Source organism: Dermacentor variabilis, chromosome 9, assembly GCF_050947875.1.
Source record: "Dermacentor variabilis isolate Ectoservices chromosome 9, ASM5094787v1, whole genome shotgun sequence".
Classification (NCBI taxonomy): Eukaryota; Metazoa; Arthropoda; class Arachnida; order Ixodida; family Ixodidae; genus Dermacentor; species Dermacentor variabilis.
Genome location: NC_134576.1, coordinates 119,346,210 through 119,365,450, shown reverse-complemented (window position 1 = coordinate 119,365,450; position 19,241 = coordinate 119,346,210). Strand labels below are relative to the sequence as shown.

Sequence of the window (19,241 nt, the reverse complement as noted above, 5' to 3'; positions counted from 1 at the left end):
TCTTTCCTCAGTTTGCCTTGAAGCCGAGAACGCCAGTTTCGGTAGGTCGTGGTTTCGGTATTGTACCTTAGTTTCGGCTTGCATACTTGCGTCGACTTCAAGTCAATCCGCTAGCGCTGTTGTTTTCGTTTTTGCGTCGGCAGTAACTCAAGCGTGGCTTAGAAGTTATTATGACTGCGTTTGAAGGTGATATTTCAAGTCACAATTGGTGTTAATTGAAAGAAGCGTTGAACTTCATTTTAAGCATGCTGTTGTGAAATCTAAAGTGACGATTTACTGAACGTATTAGCTTGCAGTTTGAATCGCCGGTAGCGGTAGCGATCGCCCACGTTGGCATTTCGGGACTCCCCTAAAGTTTGTCGTACATATAATTAAGTCGGTGGCTTAAGTCAGTGACTTTCTCAGTTTTCAATTTCTGAGATTAATTAATTTGCATATTTCCACTGTTCAACATAAGTTTACTGTTAGGGAACGGCGTGTGGTGTTGCTGTCATCTTGGATGTGCCGGCATGATCTACTCACACTTGTTTCTCGCGTTATTTGACTTGCAGAGATGGGCGTCTTGCCCGAGATCGCGCGGGCAGTCGAAGACATGGAGTGGACGTGAGTTTTACTTGTTCTAGCTGTTGCCTTTTTAGCTAAAAGTTCGTGATCATAAGAGCCAAACCTACCCCTGCCAATCTCAACAGTACGACCACTGTAGCTCATTGGCACTTTCAAAGCGTCTTTAAAGCTACGGCGTTCGCGCGAGCACTTTAGTAGACGATTGTGCAGATAGCTTGTTTACATGTGTCTATTTTCACTTCTGCAGCCTTTTGCATACGTGCATTAAGTATATATACCTTTGGTTCCACAAGCGAAACTCAACCAGAATCTCGAAGCATCACATACAAACGTCATTAGGTTTCGTGCTTCATTTGATGTTTTTTTTTTGCATATTTGTTAAATTAATGTTTGCTGTGAGAATAGCCTAGGTACAATTTGTCTTTTCTTGCTTCCAGACTCCCGACTGATGTGCAGGCCGAAGCTGTACCGCTCATTCTCGGAGGTGGCGACGTTCTTATGGTATAAAGTGGTTCCCCATGTGTCATGTTATTATGACATGTCATTATGTCTAATTTCTACTTTTAAGGCCGCTCATACATGTGAGGATGTAAATACACGTGCAGTATGGGGCAAGTATTGACCAGGGTCTCTTGTGTGGAGTCTGCGTTGTTTAAATTTTAGAAAAGTGTTTGACATGATCGATTACAAATTGCTTACGCACAAGTTACGTTTCAGCGAACAAGTAATCACATGGATGCAGGAATACCTTTCCTTGCTGTCCCAGTGTGTTGTGGGAAATGGTGCAAAATCTGATGTCTTTGCCATAACATCCGGTGACCCTCAGGGCTCGGTATTAGGCTCGTTGCATTTTTTTGTTATTTATAGATAACCATTTAGACACCGCCACTTCTTCTATGAGATTGTTTGCTGGTGATCTAACAATATATAGAGAAATTACCAGTGATACCGATACCATTATTTTACAAAATTATTTAGCTTAAATAGAAAACTGGTGTATAGAATCGTATGCAAATAAAGTCACAAAAATGCGTTCACAAGCATTTCACAAGAAAAAAGCATGTGGCAGCAACAACATATAGATAAGTAGCTCCCCACTGCAAACTTTTTCCAGACATAGTTACTTAAACATGTTTCTTACACCATCTACGAATTAGCAGAGGCATGTCAATTTTGTTACAACAAAAGAATTCAAAGTGTTAGTTGTTTTTCTTGTTCTTTGTTCTTTTTTTTTTTTTTTTGCATTGAAGCACGAAGCTATTCCCTCAGCAAGGCTGTTATCTGTACAAAAGCCATGTCATTGTTAGAGTGTGGGTGCACATGTATGGAACCCACCGTTGGGGCAATGGCTGGGAAAAAAAATTGAGAGAGTCCAGAGCATAGAAGCGCGTATGTAATAGATAATTACACAAGAAATATTAGTATATTACTGCTGCAAAGCAAACATTAGGATGGAAGCTCCTAGGAAAAAAAAAAAGACGACAAACTCTATGCTTAAAGCTTCTTCATAACCTATTTCATGCCCAGACTGGAATTGACTGCGAAAAGTACATATCCCAGCCACATTATGTATCCAGATGAATAGATCACGAGCTAAAAGTGAGGAAATGTAATTGCAGAACAGACCTTTTCAAAAGTACTTTCTTTTCCCAAGACCATTTCTGAGTGGAATCGGCTGCCTGATACAGTTAGCATAGTTGACAAAGAAGCTTTTGCTACTGCTCTTTAAGTAAGTTGAGTTTTCCTTATTGCTGACTTCGACTGTAGCTGATGTTTTTCTTGTAATATATGTAGAAATCACTGTATATTTGAAGTGTCCTTGTATTGTTGCGTGATGCCATTTTCGCTTTATGAAAGCTCTTAGGCACATTTTTGATTATACTTTCTTGTTGGAAATGTGCATTACTATTTTAATGTATTATATTATTACATTGGTTCATTTTTAGTTAGTCTATTGTTGTACAATATTTTTAATACGTAGTGCTCTAGTTTGTTTCACTTTGTTATGTAATGCCTCCTCCCCCACTAATGCGTAAATTACACATGATAAATAAATGCCACATGGGATGTTACTGGAAAAAGTAGATATCGGGACATTCAGTAGATGTCACGGTTTTAAAGTATCATGAATTGGTATTGCTGGTTATGCAGGCAGTTCCAGCTGGATGCTGTCCTTGTCATGAAGGAGTTTGAACAAAGATTTCTATGGCAGTTTATTCTTGGGCAGTGAACACACAAATGTTTGTCCTGTCTTGTGTTTCGTTTGTGTGTACGCTGCCCAAGAATAGATAGGTTCCAACTCGCCTGATTTTCAATCCTTTGTATGAAAGCTTGGGACATGGACCTTGATTTTGGGGTTAGCACAAGGTTAGACGTAGTAAGGTTCCCAGAACAACACCTTCTTAAAATCACAGTTTGTGTGGCAGATCTTGCAAAAGGGAACAAATTGTGCAACCTTTCATCCTGCTACAAGGAAAATCAGGGAAGTCGAAGTGTAGTTTCCTAGAATTCACATTCACAAGTACAGGAGTAATTGGAAAGGATGAAACGAATTGCATGGTTTGGGACAGTAGTTGATGGTTTCATGGTCACCTCACTCCTACACTTCTTGGCAGTATCATCATGTCAGCTGCAGCACCGCATACCACAGTTTCAGCGATCTTTTGTGTTAATATTTATCACTAGCCACCGTACGCAGTGTAGTCTCTGCCTAGATGCACAATCGCTGCTCCAGTCTGCACGGAATAAGGAGGATGACTGGTAACAAGTCGCTGAACAGGCACGTCTGGTGTGAGTATGCAAGTGATAGGCTTTGTGATGTTTTATTGTGCAGGCCGCTGAAACAGGTAGTGGAAAGACTGGTGCCTTCTGTTTGCCGATCCTGCAAATAGTGTGGGAGACACTGAAAGACGACGAGCTTGGCCGAGGCAAGAAGGGCGGCGCAGACAAACCGGCCAGTGCCTGTGAGTTTTGATGTGTTTGCTGTAATAAGATCTTTCGTTGGTATGCGTGCTGCCGAACGTTTAGCATCGAAAATATCCTGTGTTGGCACAAGTGTGCACTTGTGTGAGAGAAAAAAGACAAAAAATTAAAAAACTGCAGAGCGCCTCCAAATATTGAACTGCAAGTGTACTAAGTGTAATAATCATAATAATTAAAAATTAAAATTCCTGCCATAACTGTGCAGGCTGGATGCTCGTGTCAGGAAGGTACAAAGAAGAAAAGATGTGGTTTGAGCATCTTCATTCATTTTGCTGGGTGTCCAGTAAACAAACAAAAAAAGAAATCTGCATGCACTTGTAGTGTGTGCTGTCAGTCATTCATTGGCACAACAACTTTGTTGGTATCTCTGGCCGAAATGTTGTGCTTGTGGGTGGGGAACTGGTTAGCCACGTCATCAACTACAGTAAATAAGCGTTTTTGTAAGACAAATCAGGGAAGGGGAGGGGGGTTACAAATACCCAAAGCATGTCTCTCAGCATGAGACAGTTTTAGCATTAGTGCTGAAACTGGTACAAGTTGGTTGTTCATCGTAGATGACTTACTGCACTATCTCTGGCACAAAAATTAAAACACCCCACAGACTAAAGCATCAACTAGTGCGCCGTTCCAATTTTTCTGTTGAATAAGCAGCACAGTAAATCATCTATGCCTTTAGCAGACCACTCCAATTGGCACCAAACTAGAAGGCACATTGTATGCTATTTTTGGGCACATAAGTGAACAATTCCATTCCTATGTCCTGCATAGTTGAAACATCGAGCGGGCACTTGAATATACAGATCTAGAACATGCAGGGTGCTTGGCTGTTAGCAGCAGGCAGAGTTGAGTCTGCAGTCCGCTTTTGTTCCATCTAAATTGTACACAGCGTTGTGTATGTTTGCAACTTGATGTGGCTGTTTATGGGATCGAACTTGAATAAATTAAACCAAGTTATGTTGAACCTAAACTTTTCACATGTTTAGGTTATGGGACATTACCTCAGACTAAAACTGATTAATCAAGGTGATATAAGAAAGCAAAAGAACTTCGTTCCCCTCAGTTGGCAAGGCAATCTTATTTACCATAATGCATACCGTAATGTAGCCTGGAATACCAGAAATGTGAGTCTTAGCCTGTGCAGAGTCTTGGTAAACCAAAAAAGATGCAAATTAAGTTCCCGTGCAAGCTCCTCGTGACATCATGAGATTTTGGCAACGTCTTTTCGAGACTAGTTTATAGCTTACTGGTAAACCAGATCTGCATTGCCTTCTAGAGGAACCAAACACTCAACTTGACAAACTTTGAGAACTTTTTTTTTTCCCTATTAACAGGCCCGTACATGCAGGAATACTTTGAAATATGTCATGTCATATTGACACTGTAGCTCCTAGATCATGGGGGATATTTTGACCTTCATTTAGTCCCCTAGTAATCCATCTTATTTTCCCAAATAAATGCAAATCCAGTCTTAAAACAAAAAAATTAGCAGACTAAGTTAAGCTGAAGTCGTTTGCAGCACTGCCAAAGGTACGAGGTTTACTGAGGTAATATCTTAATGCAGCAGAATACAGTTCCGGGCGTAATCGTCTGATTATTGTTAGGATTAGAGAGCTTTAGGTTTGCTCGGAACAGGATGCGTTACAGCCATATGTGACATGTCAGGACCTTTGCACATGTCATGTACCACTAATTACTGTGGCTGTGATCAGGTGACCAGAGATGAACACATCTTGAGGGGCATTTGACCTGCATGAGTCCTGCAGCTTCCATGTGCTGCAAATAACTCGTGAGATGGGGATAGTGTTCAAGTGCCCCCTTAAGCAACATTTCTCTGCTTAGGAAGTGCAGGCAAATTTTTGGGAGATTAAGTTATCCCTTTAGTTTGATTTAGTACTACATTACATTTAGTTGCTTATTGATACAGATTCAGAACTTGGATGACATGTGTTTGTGATAAAACATTTACTTAGAAGCAGGTCCTTAAGGAATTCTTTGTTTGATGCAAGGATTTGTGGTGGGGCTGGTATCAGTCTCTTCTTGGGAGAGATAGGTCGGCAGTGTGACAGGGGTGAAAAATTTGTTTGCACTTCGAGTATTCCTTTTCTTGTGGCATTTTAATGGCCTGCTGATAGTTCTTTTTGGTTTTCACTTTCCTCCAGCCACAAAATGGGCCATGAGCTTCTTCGACCGTGGATCGGCGCTCGGTAAGAAAGATTTTTGCTATTTCAAGGGCGATTTTCATGCAGCAGAACTGATAGTTGGGCGCGTTGGTACGAATTTTCAGGCACTGCGCAATGCAATGATGTCCTCGGGAACTGAGTTTCAGCATTAAGAGGAAGCTTTTAGCTCTGAAGCTCCTATTGAATATATAGGAATGGAGAGATTGTGTTTCTCAGCAATCACTGTAGTAATATTTGTGAGAATGGTTTTGTTAAAAAAAAAAAAAAGGAAGCAAAATCTAATAACTCTAGAAACTGGATTTTCAGTTTGTGCCATAATTTTTTAAGAAAAATCCTTGAAGTTGCTCATTAAAAAAAAACGCAGGTATCAAGTTTACAACCCTAACTCAGCAATGAAAAATGATATCACAATTCTGTGAAATGCACCTAACAATATACCTAAAGCGTACAAAGTTGATGTATTATGCACTGACCTGCAACATACCACTTATTTGTGAGTATGTTTTTTGCAAAGCTCTCGTAAACATTGTAACAAATTCATGTGAGCTGTAAATTTATACATCAAATTTGTCCGCTTTAGATGCTCCAACAAATGCAATTGACAGAACTGCAATACCTGTTTTTGTTGTAGAGTTACGAATTTAAGTTCTGGTGTCTTCTTTTTTTTATCTTGCCGCTTCCTCCCCTTCTTTTTTTCTTTCATACTTTCATTCCATTCTCTTATTTCTTGCTTTTAAAGCTTTATGCTAAATGCTCTCTTGAGTAAGTGCAGCGATTTATGTAGACAGAGTTTTCAAGCTATATGCATCCCTTGTAGCCGTGAGCCCTGATGGTCTGACGACTCAGAGCCGGGACCAGAAAGGCTGGCATGGATGCCGTTGCACCAAGGGAGTCCAGTACAGAGGTAAGCTGTGCCATAAATACCCTGTGGTGAAAATTTTTGGTCTTGTATCATGAGTAACATTCAATTCCTTGCTGTCTGCATCAGTCCTGGGCCTTATTATGTATAGGTATATATTAAAGCATTGACTCATGACAAGCTTCAACCCACTGTGGTTGCTTAGTGGTTATGGTGCTGGGCTGCTAAGTACGAGCTCAAGGGATCTAATCCTGGCCATGGCAACTGCATTTCGATGGGGCCGAAATGCAGGAAACACCCGTGTACTTAGATTTAAGTGCACGTTAAAGAACCCCAGGTGGTCCAAATTAATCCGGAGTTCCCCACTAGGTGGGCTACATAATCAGGTTCTGGTGTGTAAAACCCCATAATTCTAAAGACAAGCTTGCTTTTGTGTTTGTGATTGCAAGTTATTGGCTGCAATCTTTGAATCCTACAGGTTCTCTCGACTTCTACAAGTTCTGCAGGTTGAAATTGTAAAGCTGTTTATTTTTAAAAAAATTTATTATCGTGCCTGTAACTTCTGCCAGACATGTACGTAACAAGTTAAATGAAATCTGCCTCATACCATTTTTAGAGAAACTGATAAAATTCCACTTTCCAGGCCATGTATTTAAAGCCATTGAGACATCTGTGCACACAACAGTAGACAGAAGTAAAGTTTTACTTTCACTGCAAACCACGGAGTAAGACATTTAGGAGGGGAAACTCCCGTCAGTGCGAGCGAGCGCGGGCGACCAGATAAGGTCACAATTGTTGTATGTGCCGACGGGGCCGTATACAGTGGCGGCGCTATGCGGCGTGTCGGAGAAGCCGCAGCGAAAAAAAAGAAATGCAGCGCCCGGGCAGGCGGCTCCTGTGCGCTCTCAACGGCAGTAATTTCTTTCCAGGCCACCAGGCACCGCCAGCACGATAACGGCTCCGCGGGCTTGTGACTTCTTCTGGTCACCGCAAACAGCGGAGTTTCCACTCCTAAATGTTTCTTGCTCCGTGCTGCAAACACAGGTTCGCATTGCTAGTAGCCATTCTCACCTCTGCGTGGCAGCGAGCAGGGAACACAGGTTTTTCACCAGCACTATCCACAGTGGCGCTACATGTCCGATTCGAAACAGCAAGGCACAAGTCCTATAGCCGTTTTTGGTGGCGATGTCTACCGGTGTGCATAGCGGCTATCGTGTAGCCTAAAAAAAAAAAGTTCCTAAGTTCCAGCCGGAATCATATCTGAATACTCTGCGTGCAAGTCAAGTAATTGTAATTGTAATCAGTTACTTTTTTTCTGTAACATCTACAAGTCTGATTTCTACATATATTCCACTCCTGCATGTAGATACAGGGCCTCAATATTGAATTTCTTGCACATTATTAGTGCTTTTGTGCCATTATGTGCATACATATGATTGCTATACTTGTATATAGCAGGAATTGATTGATTGATTGATTGATTGATTGATTGATTGATCGATCGATGGATTATTGATTGATTATCTGCGCTCCAGGAAAGTACTATTACGAAGCCAAGGTCACTGATGAAGGCCTCTGCCGTGTGGGGTGGTCTACGCAGGCCGCAGCTCTTGATCTTGGTGAGCAGAGGTTCCCTTCATTTTAAAAAGTTGTTCTGTGTCTTTCTTTTTTTTTAGCTTATCTGTATCAGACATAGCTCAGGCTGATGTTTTGTAAAGTCTCAGCAATCAGAGCTACCTTGGAAACCATTACATTATTGTAATTTCACTTCTTCACTCAGGAACTGACAAACAAGGGTTTGGATTTGGCGGCACCGGAAAGAAGTCCTTTGGAAAGCAGTTTGACTCATACGGGGAGGTGAGTGACTGCATCGGACCGGGTTTTCATTCTTGCAGTGGATTTTCTGTTGCTGGACATGACTGCTGCGGCCAACTTGTCAAGGCTTGCGTATTGGTGGATAAGCCCATCAAATAAGCGCGCTGAACAACCCTCACATTTCCGCAGGAACGTTTCCACACTGTTATTAGTACAAAGCCAAGCTCTGGAGAGATTATCATTGATTGCAGAGTCATCACATTTCAATGTACAGTTAAACCTCGATATAATGGAGTAGGTAAAATCGACAATTTGCTTCGTTCTATCAAAATTTCGTAGTATTGAAATTCGACCTTTTATGCGAATAATCTGCAGAATTTTCCGAATTATCGGGCAGTCGAAAAAATGCAAATTTGAATGAGAAAACAAATCCTTTTGAATGAATTTGGCATTCGGCGATGAATGATACAGTTTCATGCCATGCGCGTCACGATATCTTCACATCGGCGGTACGAATTAAGCGAAGCCATCCACGCTTTCGCATGCACTCCACCCCCGCAGCTGATAAGGCCGCCCGCACCGAGACGATGCTATCATGAAAAGCACCGGCAGCTGGGAGCGAATGCTTTGTCCACCTCTCACTCCAACGGGTCACCGACACTCGAGATTACGCAACCTCCAATACTAAATGCGCGGCAAGACAGCTTACATGATGCCAAGTCGTCTTGGAGCGCCCACTCTTTACACACGAGGCAGGTTACCTCAATATCGGGCTGCACGTATGCCTATGCGCTCAGCCGTGCTTACAGCTGTATGCAGCCACAGCTGAGATGTGCGCCAGCTTACCCCTCCCCCACCCCCCTCGCACTCGCTTGATCGCGTTACCACACACTCCCTCCCCTCCCCCTCTTTCCATTTGCTTGCACAGGAAAGTGGCACACGAGAAGCCACCATCTTTCTTGCCCCACCGTCACGCACTTTCACTCGCACCTGAAGCGCAAAGTTCGTGGGGCGCCATACGACCTTATCGCACTTGGACTTTATGTAGAAAATGATTCGGCTTCGCTTCGGAGGTTGCACTTGTAGCGCCACATGTGATTTGAGAGGTGCATTTGCAAGCAGCCGCTTGTAATTCAACCATTTGGCCATCTGCGTCCATGGAAGTTTCCATTTATTGTCTCGGCATTCCTTTGTGAGGGAAGCGAAATTTTGTTCTATTGAAATTGCATACAAACACACTCCGTTAAATTGTGGTTCTAAATACATGGTGTTCTATGAACAAGAGGTTATGAAAAGTTAAATTCTTAGTTATATCGAGAATCTTGTTATATTGAAATTTGTTATGTTGAGGTTTAACTGTACTATATTGATGGTACACTTGTGAAAGTGATGGAAACTTAACAATGAGTCCAAAATTTAGCTCTGGTCTTCTGTCATCTGCTCAGAATGGCACCTTAATAATGTGAGGAGTGCGTAAAATAAATCTGTCAATAGATAGAAGTGGATTTTGTTTGGACAGGTTAAACGTCTTGAATTTGTGGTGCAGGCATGTATGGTACATTTCTAGGCATGCTTTGTGACATTTAGCAGTTCTTTTGTACTTGCCATGAAACCTTCAAGCATGTAAGTGAATTTGAGGTCTCATTCTAGTGCCTCTACTGGCCAACTATTCGGAGTTAGGAAGTTGTGGCTTTCGTTTGGCGAGAAGAGTGCTTAACTTGCAGCTGAAAAACAAAAACATTGTTTGTGTGCCTGGTTTTAATCTCCTGTGCAGCCCTTTGGGATGCATGATGTGATTGGCTGCTACCTCGACCTGGACAACGGAAGCATCAAGTTTTCCAAGAATGGTACGTGTGGAGAATAAATGAGCATTTTATTATGCTGATGGTAATTGTAGAAATATTCGTGCCGTATTTTCGCTGCCGCTGCCGCTGTGTCGTCCTGTATAAAGTTCAAAGTGTGAGGAAAAGGGAGAGGCTTGCTGCGGGTGCGAGAATGATCTGAGGAAGATGGAGGTTTGGTGCGTGTTGTCTTCCCACAATACCCAATCTTGGAAGTCAAATGATCAAGCACGCGCTGCCTCAAGGCCAAGCTTGGGAAGGAGAATACACCTCTCTCACTCGAGAAGAGTCTCTTCCCCTGACCCAGTTGTGGCTGCCCGTGGCAACCTTCGCGACTATGCACGTACGCCACAGGCGGCTGAATAGGCAGCAAAGGGAACAACGGCCATCTTAAAGGGACACTAAAGGAAGGTACTAAGCCGAGCTAAATTGACAGAATATTCATCTAGAAGTCTATCATCATTTTCTGCATGCCAGTGTACCATTTTTTTCCCTAGGATATTGTAGTCAAAGGTTCCGCTGCTGCTTCTCAATTTGAACCGCCCGCTCCACAGCGGAGGACTTCACGTCACCTCCACGTGACTGCCCTCTATGCCATTGTAAGGTGTTTTGTAGACTTTATTTAGCTCTATATACGAAGTGTACTGCTTGATGGGTGTAGGTGCTCAGTTTGCTTGAATCACTCTCTGGCTCTGCTTGGGTTCAGGGCACCATGTTATGGTCACTTGAGCCTCTACTGCCCGGAGCCGGCAGGGGGTTCAATTGCCATACGTTGCCGCCTTGGCTGTTGCAAACTGAGAAGAGCAATGCTGTTCGCAGTGGCGGGTCGCGGCCGCTCTCTGTGAATCGGAGGTGCTGATGCTACACATAAAAGGCATCATAGTCAACAACAAATGACGCTACTCCAGTTTTCAATTTTCGTCATTTTCTCGCTAACAAAAGCTCTGTTTTTATGACGAATGAAGAATTCGTTATTGCAGAAGCACAATCTTTCAATCTAGCTCGGCTTAATATTTGCCTTTAGTGCCCCTTTAAGTCTCATTCCAGTTCTGATGAAGCCAGCAAAATGGATAGCTTCGAGAAGTCAGTATGACGCAGTATTTCTGCAGAAACCCGCAAGGTGGAGAAGCAATGAATAAAGGGAAAATCAGGCATCCACCCGTTCATAGCAGTTGCTACAAAGGAAACCCATACGGGTTCCTCGAAAGAAAAGCCTCATAGTTGAAGAAAAATTCGTCCTGGTCCGGGACTCGAATCCGGGACCACCGCCTTTCCGGGGCAGCTCTCCTCTCCTCCTTGCGGGTTTCCACAGAAATACTGCGTCAAACTCTTGCCTTTGCTTCGTGTTGTCGACAAATTCGACTTCGCCCTGCCATCTGCTAGCCGCCAGGTTAGCTCAGATGGTAGAGCAGCTGCCCCGAAAAGGCGGTGGTCCCGGGTTCGAGTCCCGGACCAGGACGAATTTTTCTTCAACTATGAGGCTTTTCTTTCGAGGAACCCATATGGGTTTCCTTTGTAGCAATTGCTACGAACGGGTGGATGTCTGATTTTCCCTTTATTCATTGCTTCTCTCCACCTTGCGGGTTTCCGCAGAAATACTGCGTCAAACTCTTGCCTTTGCTTCGTGTTGTCGACAAATTCGACTTTGCCCTGCCATCTGCTAGCCGCCTGGTTAGCTCAGATGGTAGAGCGGCTGCCCCAGAAAGGCGGTGGTCCCGGATTCGAGTCCCGGACCAGGACGAATTTTTCTTCAACTATGAGGCTTTTCTTTCGAGGAACCCGTATGGGTTTCCTTAGTAGCAATTGCTACGAACGGGTGGATGCCTGATTTTCCCTTTATTCAGAAGTCAGTATGGAAGTAAAAAATGATGCAGGCTACTTTGCTGTCCAAAGGAGACGTCGTCTTCACAGAAGGCTTGAAAACTCGACAGCAAGATTGTCTGCTTACAGGAAAATGTAGTCATGTTTTCCTATGTGTTTAATGTAAGCAACATTGTGTTTTTCATAGGTTCGCACATCAAAGTTTTAACTAAATAAAGCTGTGATATGTGCTTTTCGTTGCTTGTTCTTGTCAATTCAAGAGGGCATCACATTGCGCAGACGTCTTCCAGACGGCTCCAGAAGGGTTTTATTAGCTGGGCATGAAGCTGTCTTCTCAGTTGCCCATGTATACTGTCTCTGACGCTGGCCAGAATTAGAACACACCCTATGTTGAACGTCATCGGCCAAGTGTGCTAGGGAATGCAAGAGTGGGCATGTGAGGGCAAGCCAACATGGCTGGTGGCTTCGTGCACACTGTCTTCCTGTGCTTGCCTACAGTTGAAGCTTGGAGTTTTTTTGTTTGTATTTTTATTTGGGCTCTTTGCTTGCTCTTTCAGTCGTGGATGCCAGGTTCCAGGCACAGAAAAGCAGCCACAAAATTTGCAATAGCAGCCAAACATTAGTTAACTGTTAGATTAAGAGTTAGATTTGATGATGACGATGGGCAGGACATGTAATGGGGAGGGAAGATAACCGATGTTCATTAAGGGTTACGGACTGGATTCCAAGGGAAGGGAAGCGTAGCAGGGGGCGGCAGAAAGTTAGGTGGGCGGATGAGATTAAGAAGTTTGCAGGGACAACATGGCCACAATTAGTACATGACCGGGGTAGATGGAGAAGTATGGGAGAGGCCTTTGCCCTGCAGTGGGTGTAACCACGATGGTGATGATGATGATGGTTAGTTAACTTTGGCCAGGGGTGAGAAATCTAGTCAAGAATGTAGCCATGTTACGATGACCACTGGCATCTATTCCAGCCACTGCATCTCCTTGGACTTAGCATCTGTACTTTCGTACGCTACAATACACATTATAATCACGAGCAGTAAAAGAAATATTCATCTTTAAAACTTCTTGCATCCACATTAAAAACTTATTTTAGTGTTAACGCATTATTTTTTGTGTTTGTAAAGTTTGAGTGCAAGCTTTAATTCCTCTGGTGTCGGTTACCCATCCATGTTTTTTGTATTCTCTTCTTCATATCATAAGGACCACCATTATTATTGTTAGCACTACTATTATGCTTCTAACGCTGTTGCTGCTAAGAATAATAATAACAGTATAAGAACAGTAAAAGCAAGAAATGGGAATGGCCACAAGATTATTCTGCTAGAGCTACGAGGTGCTTTATTTTGTTTCAGTCATTTAGGTTGTTCAAAGAAGCTGGACTTAATTTGAATTTATTAACATGATCTGAATCGTCATGCAGGTACCGTCTTTGAGGAAGCTTTCCAGATACCACAAAACGTGAAGCGGTGCCCCATATTTCCATCTGTTGTCCTCAAGGTATGTCACTTAAGCATGAAACATTATTTATTAGCCTGCTAGCAAGGGTTTAACTCCCAGTTGATGTGGCCGCAATTTTACTGGCTGAAAGCAAAAATGTGCACAAGAATGTGCGCATGGAATATTGACCTTTTCTTGTCCGCCTCATACAATCAATAACCCAAGGCATTTTACTGTGGCATCACTCATAGCATAACATCCAGTCGTGGAACTTAGAACCTCCTCAGTTTAGCTTACAACCGCAGTGATTAAAGCTTGGTTCGGTAGTAGTTCGTAATGATTCAGTTAAATTCTTCAGAAAATTTTTTCTGCCCTATTGCCATTGGCTTGGACGTCAATATTGCTGTGGTTGGCCACTTGGTGCAGCAGAAAGTAAGAAAAGTTTGAAAAATGAAATGGATTGTTACTAAATATGACCCTTGACCTGACTTTCACCTTAGCTTCTTTTTTATATTGATGGATCTATGATTTGATCACATTCAGAGCATATGCGCTGTAGCCATGATGCTTCTAGGGTGAGAAAAGTAGTCCTCTCCACTTTTTAACAGCGGAGCTGTTTAAGCTTTTGCTCCACCGTGGAGCGTTACCAGAAAACTCAACCCAGCTGTGCGCCGCCTCGCGTTGCCTAGCAACCACCTGCGAGAGCACCGAACCACATAGCCTCCTCGCACTTCATGTGTGTAAGATGGAGCTGTGACGTCACATGCCTCGGAACAGCTGGCGTGGCGACACACCTTTCACCTCCTCTGCTTCGTGCGTATGTGCTGCTGCCATGGGAAGACCAGAGAAAGTCCGGACGCCCGAAGAAGCGGCGTACCAGGAAGAGCGTCGTACTGCCAAGCGAGAAGCGATGCGTCACTGTCAAGCTGATCTGGAACACCGCGCCGAAGCTGCGGCTGAGAAGAGGCGACACCGAGTCGAGGATCCCGAGTTTCAGTCCAGGGAATGCGAGAGTTGACGCCTGAACACTCGATGTCGCCAAGAAAGCGATCCTGGTCTGTGGCTGCTCGAAAACTTCCAGCGTCAAGCCCACCGAGACAACGACTTAGCAAAACCTAGCATAACCTTGCAAAACCTAGAAACAATTTAGCCAAGCCTACCAACAACTTAGAAAAACCTAGCATAACCTCGCAAAACCTACAGACAACTTAGGTAGGCAAGCCACGTAAAAGCTAGGTGATCACAAGCTCCGCTGTTAACTCCAGCCTTGCACCACTAGGGCAAGCTGCGCACTTTTTTTTTTTTTTTTTTTTGCTGTGGTATGTACTTGGGTGCAAGGTGACATTGAGGGGTATGCCAAAGACAATGCCATTGTGGTTTGTTCCAGTGGATTTAAAAGGAAGTTGCAGGGGGGTGCATCTCCTCAGCCCCACACCTATTGTATAATCTTTATTCTCGCCTTCCTGCCTTTTGATCTAGAGGGCTAAGATGGTTTGCCTTTCGTTAGGTGCTGCAGATGATTTGCATAAATAACATAAAATAACAAATGTCACAAACATGAGACACATCTTACCATAGTTGCCTCTCAGTCTGCTGAGAACGACTGCCGGCATGCGTTGAAGCAGCGGGGGAGCGTAGTGAAAATCATTGTGAAATCAGTTCACCAAGAAAAGTAAATTTGCATTTTAGGCACGCCGTATGTTAAGTGGTGTATGCATGGATTGTTTCCTCCCTGTTTTCTGTCTTTGTTTTCAGAATGCCGAAATGGAGTTCAACTTTGGTGCCACACCTTTCAAGTATATGCCGCTTGTAAGTGTGGAGGCGTTTTGGTGGCTCTCACAGCTGGGCAAGACTACCTGTTCACTCTCCTGATTTCGCTCTTTCTTTTTTTTATCCACCTCTTTTACCAGGATGGCTACGTGGCAGTTTCGTCTGCACCAAAAGAGTGCGTCGCTGAGTCCACAGTCACAGGTCAGCGGCCTCACACGCTCTGCTTCACTCATTGCGTTCTACTTCAGCCAAACTCTTTTGTAACAAACTTTATAGTTATTCAAAAAGTGGTCCTTATTTCAGTAGTTTGGTATATGTGGACTTGCCCTTCAAAACGAGCGAAAAATGGCAACACAGTTGTTCTTCTGCCGTTGTCTGATCAGAAACCATTACCAACCCTTCCGGTGATAAGTTGGCTGCTGCATGCTTACAAGTGAATTCAACTGCCTTAGCAATGAGTCGAATCTGTCATTACCAGGTCAACTCGTGCGCAATGCTCATGAAGAAATTCCTCCACGGTGTCTTCAAGTTCAGTACAAACAGCGCAGTTGCCGTAGAACGTTTTCAGTGAAAGTTGACAGTTGCACCGTTTTACATTGCTTAGTGGAAACCCTAAAACGATGAAGTGCCTTCACGCTTCTGTTGCCTTTGCAAATTCTACGTCACCTTTTTTGAAGGGCCCCCTTTAAGTCACTATAACCATAATGTAGATTACTCCAAAATGCCCCAGATGATGCCCACTGGTGCCATTGGGAACAGGTCATCAGTTAAGGTAATGTGTTTGAAGGCGTGAAGCAAAAGGTGAAGAAAGGGAGCGGGAAGCTGCTTGGAAACATTGATTAGAAATGACCCGCGCAAGCAGGTCGTCAGATAGCATTGTGTGACAGGCATTATCTCCACTGGACATTACTTCCAAAGACTGGACGACAAGACTGAAGCAGTAGGGTGCGTCGTCCTCAGCAAAGTGTCACAGAGAGGTGAAAATATAAAATTATACTGGCTGTCTTTTTTAAAGTATTTTTAAGACTGAAGATAATTTTAAATAATTGTTTTTGGCAGATTGCACAATTATTCCTTCAGCTGGATTACTGGAAGAGGTAGGCATTATTTGCACAAGAAATTGAAACATATAATCCAGTAATTAACAGAATTTCACAAAATTAAACTAATTACCTCATGGCACATATTGCAATTGATTAATTCTAGCCGATGAGTTCGCAAGACGATTCACCTGGGAAGAATTCTGAGAATGGGACCGTTTTGAGACATTCACTCCCATAGTGTGTGACAAAATGCACTGTTGCATTATTATGGTCTTGCAATGCATAAAAAGGGATTTGTTTTGGAAGTGGAACAGTACATTTTGCTGCAGGTTTGACTGTTCATGCCTTGAAATTGGTGTCATCCTCAGAATTCGTTACAAATGAATATGCCTTGCAAACTCACTGCCTACTGTTCATAAATTGCACTGTATGTTGTAAAGTGCTCAGGTAATAACTTGATTAGTGAAATTTTGTTAAGTAATCAGTTATGCATTTTGATTTCTCATGTAAGTAGTGCTCATCTATTCAAGCAATCCAGCTCAAGGGTTAGAATTGTGCTATAGCCACAGGCAATCTTTTAAAATTTTATGTTTACAAAAAAAAAAAAAAGCCGCCTGCTATAAGGAACATGAGAGCATGCTAAGACAAGGACAGAAATAAAAAAAAGACACCGACACAGCCCACAGGCACATGAGAAATGGCACGAGTGTACTCAAGGCGAACGTGAGGTAACATTTTTCTCTGTGCTGTATTCCTTTCTTATCACGGTGTGCATCTGCAATTGCTGATACATAATGCAAGGGCAATTCTGAAATGATTCACTTCAGTGACAGTTCACCCTCAGGTGCTTGCTGATTGGTTGTTTTACCAAAATCGGGTGAGCTACGTCATCCGATTTTGCTCAACCAGCCAATCGGCGTGTGCCTGACGGTGAACTTTCGCCAAAGTGGATCGTTTCAGAATATGGCCCCAGTGTAGTACGAGCTCTTGCATGCATTGCTATGCCTTGCGATGAAATATAAGCCGTTGATTTGATGACAACATGTCAGATTTTCGTGTATCTAGACAGTTGTGACGTACCTTTTTGTGCCGCTTTGATGGCTTAGTGGTTATAGCATCGTCCTGTTGCGCTTAAGGTCATGGTTCCGATCACTGGCTGTAGCGGCAGCATTTAAATGGGGGTGAACTGGAAAGACATTCGTACTTATGGTATTTATTCGAATATAAGGCGAGGTTTTTTTCCCGATAATTGGTATTGTCCTTCCTATATGCTAGGCTGACAGATTCGGTTACTATTTCAATATGGCAACAGCAGCGCCACATTTCTGGCGATCCAGATTTTACATTGCAGTGAAAATCCTAACAACTAATAATAAGCCTTGACAGGTGAGGCAGTACCATATTTTTCACTCAAACAACTCACTCTGATAATTAAAAAAAGTTTAATTTTATGCGACTTTCTTCTTGAGCTATGATTTCACAGCAGCACAAACATTACTTGGGGCCTTAAAGCCACACCATATGCGAAATTTGCGCAGCTGTGAAGTGGTCTTGAGTTGTGACTTCACAGCAGTGTGAGTTTCGCTTAGGATGTGGCTTCAAGCCAAAATTCATTTATTACCCACACCGATGATCCAATTATTCTGGAGGCTTCCAGTTATTATACATTTCGAGCAATTCCCGCTGAGTCTGAATAATCCATCAAGCTACTCTACGTTGCTATATATAAGTGTGCATACTCAAGTTCTTTTTCTTCGGTGCCCGAACTGGGCATTCTTGCCTTATGACCGTGACAACCTTGTAATCGAATAAATACAGTATATTATCACATTGTGTTGATGGTGGTTGTTCCTGGTGGCAGCCACGTGTAGTGATTGTGCATGTTTGCGGTGATGGTCACATGGTGATGGTCACGTGGTGATGGTCACGTAGTCAAAATTAATCTGGAGCCCTTAATCCATAGCCCCAGGATTGCTTTGGGACATTAAACCCCACAAACCACTCAAACCAAATAAATCATGCCAATTTCATTTCTGTAATACAACATATGGTATTACGGTATCTGTTACAGAATATAGTATGTTTTTGTAATACTGTATTAGAGAAACAGCTACAGTGTTACTTTCTATTTCTTTGCCAGTGATTGCTCTCCATTTGTTAAATTACTGTGTGAAGTGCGATTTCATTATGGTTAAGGATTGTGTGCTTAAGGCATGAAAAGTCCTCATTTTGCACTCCCATGTCCGACTTCAGGAGCGTCTGTTGGTGCTCCCAAGAGTGTCAAGAATGCACCCCAAGCAATAATCATTGAGGTGAGAGCTTTTGCAATATTTCTGCCCTCAAGGATACTGTGTGCTGCGTTTTAATTACTGTTGTTGTGCTTTTATCCTTCTTTTTCAAAGCAGTATGTTGCCCTGTTCTGACATTTTATTTAGCCCTCTCGAGAGCTTGCCGAGCAGACGCTGAAGTGCATCACAAGCTTTAAGAAGCACCTGAAGGATCCTGTCATCAGGTAAAGAATTCATTCACTCTCGTTCTTGTTTACTTCTTCATTGTGTTGATCCTGTTTTCATTTAGCAAGCCAAGTTCTTTTTTTGGAAGAGATGGAATTCTTTATCACTTCATTCTGAAGACATAAGGCAAGGGGTGACAATCAATGCATAGACAACTGCACTGCCGTCTTCGCTGAACAGCTTTAGTCCTCTTTCAACCCTGACTTAGATGGCAAAGAAGGCAGCTTGCAGGAGACAGCATCGAAGTCTGCAATGATGCAGACTACCTTGCTGTCTGTCTAACAAGCAGATGACATAGACAAGTGCTGTTATGAAGAGCAGCTGAAGAAAGTCAGATGTACCGGGCTCGATTAGCAAGACTTACCATTGTGTTGAAGACCTATGGATGTGGATGGTGTGTGAAACTGT

General features: G+C 43.0%; 1 protein-coding gene across 1 annotated transcript in view; it reads left to right on the top strand.

Moving 5' to 3' along the window:
- Positions 1-70: 70 nt before the first annotated feature.
- The window catches only part of Ddx1 (ATP-dependent RNA helicase Ddx1), a 43,195-nt gene continuing 24,024 nt past the window's right edge, over positions 71-19,241 (top strand). Inside the window, exons 1-14 of the mRNA XM_075669153.1 lie at positions 71-186; positions 552-603; positions 1,002-1,065; positions 3,398-3,527; positions 5,706-5,750; positions 6,544-6,630; positions 8,121-8,204; positions 8,366-8,442; positions 10,175-10,247; positions 13,491-13,567; positions 15,263-15,316; positions 15,418-15,478; positions 18,574-18,632; positions 18,756-18,832. Coding sequence (XP_075525268.1) covers positions 171-186; positions 552-603; positions 1,002-1,065; positions 3,398-3,527; positions 5,706-5,750; positions 6,544-6,630; positions 8,121-8,204; positions 8,366-8,442; positions 10,175-10,247; positions 13,491-13,567; positions 15,263-15,316; positions 15,418-15,478; positions 18,574-18,632; positions 18,756-18,832 — 956 coding nt within the window. The 5' untranslated portion in view covers positions 71-170. The remainder of the gene's footprint in view (positions 187-551; positions 604-1,001; positions 1,066-3,397; positions 3,528-5,705; positions 5,751-6,543; positions 6,631-8,120; positions 8,205-8,365; positions 8,443-10,174; positions 10,248-13,490; positions 13,568-15,262; positions 15,317-15,417; positions 15,479-18,573; positions 18,633-18,755; positions 18,833-19,241) is intronic.